The following is a 10542-nucleotide window of genomic DNA, read 5'->3' as shown; positions in this document are numbered from 1 at the left end:
CGCCACCTATGCAGCCGCCTACCTTGACGATATCATCGTCTATAGTAATGACTGGCTGAGGCACCTCGAACACCTAAGGGCCGTCCTTAGGTCGCTGAGGCGAGCGGGTCTCACAGCCAACCCGAAGAAGTGTGCGATTGGGCGGGCGGAAGTATGGTATCTGGGCTTCCACTTGGGCAATGGACAGGTGCGTCCCCAAATTAACAAGACCGCAGCAATTGCGGCCTGCCCGAGGCCCAAGACCAAAAAGGGGGTGAGACAGTTCCTGGGGCTGGCTGGCTATTATCGTAGGTTTATACCTAATTATTCGGATGTCACCAGCCCGCTGACTGATCTCACTAAAAAGGGGGCACCAGATCCGGTCCAGTGGACGGAGCAATGCCAGTGGGCTTTTTCTGAGGTAAGGGCTGCACTGTGTGGGGGGCCACTTTTACACTCCCCTGACTTTTCTCTCCCCTTTATGTTGCAGACCGATGCGTCGGACAGAGGGCTGGGGGCTGTTTTGTCCCAGGAGGTGGAGGGGGAGAACTGCCCCATCCTGTACATCAGCAGGAAGCTGTCGGTGCGTGAGGGGCGCTACAGCACCATAGAGAAAGAGTGTCTGGCCATCAAGTGGGCGGTCCTCACCCTCCATTACTACCTGCTGGGGCGCCCTTTCACCCTCTGTTCGGACCATGTGCCCCTCCAGTGGCTCCACCGCATGAAGGATGCCAACGCACGGATCACCCGTTGGTATCTGGCACTCCAACCATTCAATTTCAAGGTGGTCCACAGGCCGGGGGTGCAGATGGTTGTGGCAGACTTCCTCTCCCGTCAAGGGGGGGGGGAGTCGGCTGCAGGCCGGACAGCCACCCGGCCTGAGTCGGGTGGTGGGGGTATGTGGCAGTGGGGGCGTGGTCAAGTGCCGGTCTGTGACAGGAGGGCGGAGTCAGGGAAGGTAAGTGGCAGAATCACTACACCTGACATCAATTAACCTGTGTTTGTGTGTGTCTTCCCAGTGACCGTGCCCTACTTAAGTTGGGAGAGCGAGAGCAGAGGAGCTCATCCCCAAGCTAGACGCCGGTTGCGTGTGTGTGTGTCTGTTGGTTTGAGATATTGTTCACTGAAAAGTGTGGCAATAAAGCCTTATTACAAATCTGATCTCTGTCCTGCCGTCCTCTGTGCTCCACCCACTCATACAGAACTGCTACAAATATATTTTAAGACATCTTATTATTTGAGTTAATTCATTATTTCAAGATATTCTGTCAATACAGGGTTTCTGGGGGGGCGATGACACTTACACAAAGAACATGAATCTTTTAATCTGCAGTATTTTATTAATGAACTGGAATAAAACATCAATGCTATTAGTAGAGCTGTTAAGGCCCTATAAACATAAGAATTGTGTACAACATGATAAAAGCATGAAACTTTCAGGGTTTGTTCTCCAGTGCATAACAATTAATTTAAGATCTGGAGACGCTCTCAGTTTGACCTTGGAGGTCATTTAGAGGTCATCGACCCTTGTTATGTGCAATTCCAATGGACAGGATTAAAAATTGGGGCATTTTATCATATAAGTGTGACAAAAATTGTAATTATATGTGGATTTCCATTTTTCTAGGTCATGAGGGTCCATTTATAGTGATATTACACTTAGAAGTCAAGGTTAAGATGAAGGTCACTCTAAAATATATGATGTGTTATGTCAATTTCAACAACTTTTATGATTTTGTAGCATATTGCCAAGCAGTATATACTTTGTAATTGTAAAATGACTTCCAAATGAGTGATACAAGTGATACAGGCCTAATGTGAGTATTCTAATCATTGCAGTCTCCAGAACATGCACAAAGGGCAGTACACTTCAATTCTGCCTTTTTGCATTTGCAGTGACCACAACAGCCCTTTTTGCAACCACAATGCAAAAGCTCATAGCACGACTGTGAGGCCTCAGGTAGTGTTGTCCAAAGTGGCTGCCATCCATCGTCACTGTTAACCCATCCCCAGTCTGAAGGACTTGGCAACTGGGGCCTAATAACCAAGGCAAGGTTCCATACATGAGCCTGATACATGGCTCGTTTGATGTGTTGTCTCAAAGCAGCTTGTGTAGGGGGGATGTTTTCCAACGATCTTGACTTTCGTGTGAAAAGATGTCTCCGTGCCTCATTGACACCTACACATGCACTTGTTCTGTCATAAATGAGAACAACAAAGCGTTCCAGCTGTGACAAAGACAGGTCACACAGTTCTTGTGGCATTTGCAACATTTCGTGAAAAGCCTCCGTGACTTCTGCGTACACAAGCCACGTGTCCCCAGCAGTCTTTTTACCCCAGCCACAGAATGCTGATGTTGTATCACAGCCAGTGAAGGAATGAAATGCGAGCAAAGCATCGCTAGTGGAAGGACCAAGAGCAGCAACCACCTTGTGGATGCCAATATAGCAGAAAGTGCTACCAGTTCCAAAGGCTATCCACATTTCTTCAAGGTCAACTTTCTGAAATACAGCTACTGCCAAGACGACCACATCTGAATCCACTGTTCTAACTAACACATTCTTAAGTCCCTTTTTAGCAGCATCTGCCACATGAAGGAATAGCCTTGTGTCTGCCTCCTCTTGAGTGCATGGAACCAAATTACTAAACACAAGACCACAGTAGTGCTGATTTTGCTTTCTATTGCTCCTGCTCTGCTGTCAGACAGTCGAGAGAGAATGTGTGAGAGTGAGAGAAGCACACACACTTTAGGACCATGATGGCAATGGAAGTTTAAGTCATTATTTGAATATATATATATATATATATATATATATATATATATATATATATATATATATGATAAAAATAATGATTAAATTTATGTAGTTTACCTGGGTATCTATCAGTTACAGTTCATCTGCCATTTCCCAATTTTACGTTATTATCATTACGTTTTTTGTTTATTTCATTCATTTACCTCTATGGGTGTATATCTATTTATGTTTATTTACTTGATTATGCCTTAATACGTGCATATATTTATACTTACTGTACATTTTTAGCAAAATTGCTCCCAAAAACACACCCATTTCAGCTCTCATGCATAGAAATGTCCTACTGATGACCTCAATGACCTCTAATTGACCTCCAAGGTCAAACTGAGAGCGCCTCCAGATCTTAAATTAATTGTTATGCCCTCAAGAACAAACCCTGAAAGTTTCATGCTTTTATCATCTTGTGCACGATTCATCTGCTTATCTGCTCTACTATATGTGTCTCTCGAAAACTCCTCCTATTCAGGAAGTGTCTGACATGACTGAAGTCCTTCATTAACAGCCTGCAGTGTTCTGCTCTGGTAAGTTGAGATTTATTCTCAGTTTATGAATAAATCCGAGTCTCATTTTCAGCACAGTGAAAGGAAGTGATGATTAACTGAACCTACAAAGTCATCGATTTAAAAAAAAGCCAGAGCTTTTTTAATTTTTTTAATTTTCTTTCTTTTTCAATTTTCTTTTTCTTTTTTCTGTGTTTGTGTAGTTTGATGTTTGTTTGAGTGTTTTGTCCGCCGGTGGTGGTGTAGCAGCTCTGGACCCAGTTTTGGGCGTTGGTTTCCCTCCAGGCCTTGGTTGCTGTGGGTGATGCCTGCGCTCCCAGCTGTGGACTGCAGTGAGCTCGCTGCTCATTTTACATCGTGGTTGTCCAGCGCTCTGCGCTTTAGTGCTTGGCGTGATGTTCCGAGCGATGTTGCTCGGTGGTGTCGCGGCGGCTGTGCAGGCGGTCTGGGACACACCAGCGCTCTGCGTGGCGGAGCTTCTCTGCTCGCTGTGTGGATCCATGGTGTGGTGTTCGAGCGATGTGGCTGACGGCGTCACGGCGGCGGTGCTGGAGATGTGAGACTCGTTTTCATGCGCCTTTTGGTGGGACTGTGGCTGCTACACCACAGGAATTACATCCTGACCACGGGAATTACATCCTGACCCCGACTTGGTGGACTTTTTATTTTTATTATTTATTCATTTATTTATTTATTTCTCATCTCATCTCATTATCTCTAGCCGCTTTATCCTTCTACAGGGTCGCAGGCAAGCTGGAGCCTATCCCAGCTGACTACGGGCGAAAGGCGGGGTACACCCTGGACAAGTCGCCAGGTCATCACAGGGCTGACACATAGACACAGACAACCATTCACACTCACATTCACACCTACGGTCAATTTAGAGTCACCAGTTAACCTAACCTGCATGTCTTTGGACTGTGGGGGAAACCAGAGCACCCGGAGGAAACCCACGCGGACACGGGGAGAACATGCAAACTCCGCACAGAAAGGCCCTCGCCGGCCCCGGGGCTCGAACCCAGGACCTTCTTGCTGTGAGGCGACAGCGCTAACCACTACACCACCGTGCCGCCCTATTTATTTATTTATTTATTATTTTTTATTATTTTTTTCCCTTTATTTTTTTTTTTCTTTGTCTATAATTGTAAAGCGTGTCTTGGGTTTCTTGAAAGGCGCTATATAAATTCAAATTATTATTATTATTATTATTATATTTATATTCTTTTTCTTTTTTCTGTGTTTGTGTAGTTTGATGTTTGTTTGAGTGTTTTGTCCGCCGGTGGTGGTGTAGCAGCTCTGGACCCAGTTTTGGGCGTTGGTTTCCCTCCAGGCCTTGGTTGCTGTGGGTGATGCCTGCGCTCCCAGCTGTGGACTGCAGTGAGCTCGCTGCTCATTTTACATCGTGGTTGTTATATATATTTATATATATATTATATTATTATTATTATTAATAATAATAATAATCTATTTAACTTTAAAGAAACCTGAAATCAGGGTGTGATTACTTTTTACAGAAGTGAAAGTGAAACTGAGCATTCGGACTAAAGAGAACAACAACAGCAGCAAAATAAAATGGCTTCTAAGTTTTCAGAGGAGGATTTCTCCTGTCCTGTGTGCTGTGAAATCTTCAAGGATCCTGTTTTCCTGCACTGCAGTCACAGTGTGTGTAAAGTGTGTTTGCAGCAGTTCTGGGAGACCACAGGATCCAGAGAATGTCCTCTATGTAGGAGGAAGTCATCTGTGACTGAGCCTCCCATAAACCTGGCCTTAAAGAACCTGTGTGAGACTTTGTTACAGGAGAGAAGTCAGAGATCTTCATCAGGGTCTAAAACCGTCTGCAGTCTGCACAGTGAGAAACTCAAACTCTTCTGTCTGGATCATCAACAGCCGGTGTGTTTGGTGTGTCGAGATTCAAGAAAACACACCAACCACAAATTCTGCCCCATTGAGGAGGCAGTAACAGACTGTAAGGTAAATAAAATGGACATATGAACTCATGGGTCACATGTGAACAAATGCTGTTGTTCATAATTATGACAATTACTTTGTAATCAATTTAGTTCATCTGAGTTCAAATAATATTTAAAACACAGAAACTCCATGCAGTGTGTTAATTTATTTCAGGAGAAGCTCAAAACTGCACTGAAACCCCTACAGGAGAAACTGAAGATCTTTAAAGACTGTAAACTGAACTGGAGTCAGACTGTAGAACATATAAAGGTTAGAATCAATAACATGGGTTTAATATTCTCATTATATTTTGCTTCATTGCATATTCAGTTATGTTTCATTTGATTTTCTCTTCACTGTAGATTCAGGCCCAACACACAGAGCGTCAGATTAAGGAGGAGTTTGAGAAGCTTCACCAGTTTCTACGAGATGAAGAGGCAGTCAGGATCACTGCACTGAGAGAGGAAGAGGAGCAGAAGAGTCAGATGATGAAGGAGAAGATTGAGAAGCTGAGCAAAGACATATCCTCTCTTTCAGACACAATCAAAGCCATAGAAGAGGAGATGGGAGCTGAAGACGTTTCGTTCTTAGAAGTGAGGGTCATTTAGTCAGTATTTATACTGTGAGAAAGTAAAACTTCTTTCCATCATCAGAAACGCAGACCTGCCAACCTTTACACATTTTGCTTAGCAGATACGCATTTAGACATCAAACTACGCTGCTACGATTTAACACTTCAAAATACGCAAAAAGCCATTGATGGCTTTGAGTTCAAAGATCTTTAATATTTCGGTTCAACCGTCTGTGCATTCGTGCACTAGGTAACTCGTCTATGGGTGTAACCGCATTGACCAGCAACCTGTAGAGAAAAGAAGACTTCGACCAATCACAGCGCTAGTTTTAAACTCTTCAAATAGGCCTAGGCTATGAGGCTAAGCGGAGAGCCGAGGAACCGTCAAAACGAAAGTAACGAAATTGATTTTCATCCCTCTCGGTCGATCTTCATACTGTGACTGGTTTTACAAGGGAGGACGGTGCTAAACACCGTTTCGAAGGTAAATGGGCAGGGCAAGGGTATTGTGAATAAAGCAAGGACAACCGTCCTAACGTCATAGTTCAAAGCACAGTGTTCCGCCTTATCTGAAGGAAATATTTGTTCCAGCTTGTTTTGATATTTGACCCAGGCTTCTCAATCCAAAAAATATTGCATAGCCTAAAGTGAAAATATAGTGGCCTACTGACGTTTCCATCCAGTCAACTGATAGACGCGTTAAAATCTTCTGAACTAGGCTACTCGTGCATGTGAGATTCAATGAGCAGCGCATGAAGTGTTTTCACATAAGTGCGTGTGGTGGATGATGATGTGTTTATGTGCGTGCCTTGCAGTTAATAATACACATGACGTCAGATGAGGATACTGACAGAGAGAGAGAGAGAGGGAAGCAAATCTAAAAAGAAGCGAGTCTATGCCCCTCAGAAGTTCCTAACGAAGTATCAAGATCAATGGCCATGCCTCCGCCCCTCTAAACTGCCTAATCATGCGTTTTCCACAGTGTGCAATTATGATTTTGACATTAGCCATCAAGGAAATACAGGTAATAATATTGCTAACATAGAAATGCTTGCATTTATATACATAGGCCATTATTTTTTCCAAATTAGGCCAGGTCAGTGAATATGAATATTATAAAGCCTGTGCTATTGGATAGGCCAGAGTAGCCTATAATTTTTTCTGTAAGTGTGGTTATCAGTTTGCATTTACTAAATATTAATATTGAAAATATATATATTTATATAGGTACTCTGGAATATTCACTTTCGATGTTTAGTGTAGCCTAGTTCAAAGTGTAGCAAGGAGCAACAGAATCTCTTTTGTGGTCAAAACTAAATTTATGAAAAAAGGATTTTGTGTGTGTGTGTGTGTGTGTGTGTGTGTGTGTGTATTTTGCAGACTGCCGGCGTCTCTTTTAAAAGAGATAGGCTATAGCCCTTTGGTTTTTCTGTTATCTATACAATCTCATCTCATCTCATTATCTCTAGCCGCTTTATCCTTCTACAGGGTCGCAGGCGAGCTGGAGCCTATCCCAGCTGACTACGGGCGAAAGGCGGGGTACACCCTGGACAAGTCGCCAGGTCATCACAGGGCTGACACATAGACACAGACAACCATTCACACTCACATTCACACCTACGGTCAATTTAGAGTCACCAGTTAACCTAACCTGCATGTCTTTGGACTGTGGGGGAAACCGGAGCACCCGGAGGAAACCCACGCGGACACGGGGAGAACATGCAAACTCCACACAGAAAGGCCCTCGCCGACCCCGGGGCTCGAACCCAGGACCTTCTTGCTGTGAGGCGACAGCGCTAACCACTACACCACCGTGCCGCCCTATCTATACAATATAATGCTAAATGTCAAAAGGGACATAGCATGCTATTTGGGATTCTTTGTTGTTTATAATTCCCAATGTATTTAAGACACAATATGCCAAAGGCAGTATAGGTGAAAGCATTGGAAATATATTCATGCCTTTTCATGAAAAGAGTTCTTGTTTTCTTCATAGTCTACTTGTATGTTGAATAACTAGATATGGTGGTGAGTGGGAACTCTGTGCTTAGTAATACATTGTTCACATGCTCACTCATTACAATCAATACTGATCAGCAAATGTGCCTGACCTCACGCCGTGCTGCGCTGCACCGACGCGATAAGTTGCTACTCAGAATTTTTTTCCAAGGTTGGCAGGTATGGAAACGTCACATTTCAGTGGTGTAAAAATGTAAATGATATCCACTGATATTTGCTTTGTTGTTTTACAGAACTACAAGGCCACAGTCAAAAGGTGAGTGATGTGCTTCCTGTCTCTCTCATTCTCTGTGTTTCTGAATCCAAACCCACAGCAACACTGACTCCTGAATGTTTTTGCAGAGCCCAGAGCACACTGCAGCATCCAGAGGAGCTTTCAGGAGCATTGATCCATGTGGCAAAACATCTGGCCAACCTGCAGTTCAGAGTCTGGGAGAAGATGCAGTACACCGTCCAATACAGTAAGACTCTTAACTCTGTGTGTGTGTGTGTGTGTGTGTGTGTGTGTGTGTGTGTGTGTGTGTGTGTGTTGAAAATAAATTGTTTTTATTTCTTTGTTTTTCTGCCTTTGTTAGTATCCCTAATGTCGTCATTATCATATGATTCATTTATATACTGTTTTGGAATTATTATTATTAATGTATTTCTTGTTTATTTTTATTTTTTTATTCACCTTTCATGTTGAACTCATGTAATGTAAGGGAAGTTTTATTTTGAAAAGCTTCTATTTCCATCAGACTGTTCAGTGTTTGAAGTGTGAGCAGAGGGACGGAGTAAAAAAATGGAGCGTTTCAGCAGCTTACAAAAGTTTTAGAGTTACAGTTATTATAAAGATTGTTTACATTTGTAATTTAAACACACAAAGAAAAGGACACAAGGCATGTTATTAACTTATTCATGTTTATTAATGAACTTTGTAATTACAGTTATCATTTCTTTGGTTTCGGCAAATGTTATCTAGTTCCATGCTAATGTAATGATTAAATTAGATTAGCTCCATCAAAACAGAATGTAAAAAGGTGTGTGTGTGTGTGTGTGTGTGTGTGTGTGTGTGTGTGTGTGTGTGTGTGTGTGTTTTCAGCACCTGTTATTCTGGACCCCAACACTGCTCCTCCTGTACTCATTGTATCTGATGATCTGAAAAGTGTGAGATGCAGCAATGAGGAACAGAAACTTCCTGATAATCCAGAGAGATTTGATCAGTCTTGGTGGATCCTGGGATCTGAGGGCTTTAACTCAGAGACACACTGCTGGGATGTGGAAGTTGGAGACTGTACACGGTGGATTGTGGGTGTGATGACAGAATCTGCTCAGAGGAAGGGGGAGATAATCTCCAGAAGTGGAATCTGGTATGTGCAGTATTATGATGGTAAATATTACGAAGGTTCTTCACCAAATACAGTCACTCAGCTCTCAGTCGCACAGAAACTCCAGAGGATCAGAGTGAAGCTGGACTGGGACAGAGGAAAACTGTCATTCTCCGACCCTCTCACTAACACACACTTACACACTTTCACACACACATTTACTGATAAATTACTGCCAATCCTAGGTGTTTTTGGTTCCATAAAGATCCTCCCACTTGAGTGCTCTGTAAGAGTGAATCAGATCAGTTAGCAGAATATCTTGAAATAATGAATTAACTCAAATAATAAGATGTCTTAAAATATATTATCATGATATATTTTGAAAGTATGAGGAAGTCAAAATAATAAGTGACACACTGTCTTGAAATAACAAGGTATTAACTCAAAATAATGAGAGCATTTAATTAAAATCACAAAAGAGTGTTTAAATGCAGAATGAGCTGAAAAGTTTATTTTATTTTATTGATGTATTTTAAATAGTTTTAAATCAACTGAGAATTTGAAAGCTCATGTCTTTCCTGTATTTGTATTTGTTCGCGTTTGCTGTTAATCTTGGATGAAATGTTTAGCTCTGTGTGTGTGTGTGTGTGTGTGTGTGTGTGAGAAACTGTGCAGTGGAGGAGAATTTAAGCTCTAAGTTTCCCTCCACCAGCAGTTTGTGGTTTTGTAAAGATCAGATGGATTTGTATGTTCATGCTGCATTAGGTGATGATTCACAAGTTCAAATCAATTCTGAGTGAAATAAATTCACTTTGTTCATTCTGATATTAAACATTGTTAATCTGCATAATGGGACAATTAAAATATGCACAAATAAATATGTCTGCAATCTGTGTAATGTTTATTATTAATAGTTAAAATGTTAATGATGTGGGCAATTATATATTTGTACAGATGTGTGCAGTGGTTGTTGTTATTTTCATGATTAGTATCAGGGATGTGTTCAGTTTAATGTCTGTGTAAGTGATCACTGAGAGGATGTGGGAGAGAGAGGCAGGTGAGAGAGTCAGTCATTAAAGGTATTAAAAGCAACAATTTTCTCAATGTTCTCTATCGTCATTTAACTTCAAGTTATATTTAACGATCAAACATTATCCCTGGCTGCTGTATCATGTGGGTCAAAACATGACAAGATCTGTCTCATCTCCTTCGACTGAAAACACAAACTCCCACTTCCATGATTCTCAAAAGTACCGACCACATCACATTCACAATCACTCGATTTCAGTTAATCACTGTGAAATCTCACACTTGGTCTTTACTCGGGACGTTAGTGAGCTGCTTATTCTGTGTTTGATATCCTGGTTTGTGATCATTATCGAGTCTCTCCCTGTCTATTT

At 42.1% G+C, this 10542-nt stretch overlaps 1 protein-coding gene across 1 annotated transcript; it reads left to right on the top strand.

Annotated features, from left to right (window-relative positions):
* Window positions 1-3802: 3802 nt before the first annotated feature.
* Window positions 3803-9627, top strand: LOC132891533 (nuclear factor 7, brain-like). The gene is made up of 8 exons (XM_060929208.1): window positions 3803-3851; window positions 4544-4700; window positions 4810-5266; window positions 5420-5515; window positions 5608-5838; window positions 8069-8091; window positions 8178-8296; window positions 8917-9627. Exons 3-8 carry the CDS (start codon window positions 4868-4870, stop codon window positions 9450-9452), a joined length of 1404 nt encoding a protein of 467 aa, XP_060785191.1. The 5' UTR covers window positions 3803-3851; window positions 4544-4700; window positions 4810-4867; the 3' UTR covers window positions 9453-9627.
* Window positions 9628-10542: the final 915 nt, after the last annotated feature.

The sequence above is a fragment of the Neoarius graeffei genome, chromosome 9, assembly GCF_027579695.1.
Source record: "Neoarius graeffei isolate fNeoGra1 chromosome 9, fNeoGra1.pri, whole genome shotgun sequence".
Lineage (NCBI taxonomy): Eukaryota > Metazoa > Chordata > Actinopteri > Siluriformes > Ariidae > Neoarius > Neoarius graeffei.
The sequence above is the reverse complement of the archived record's forward strand: the minus strand, read 5'-3'. Positions and strand labels throughout refer to the sequence as shown.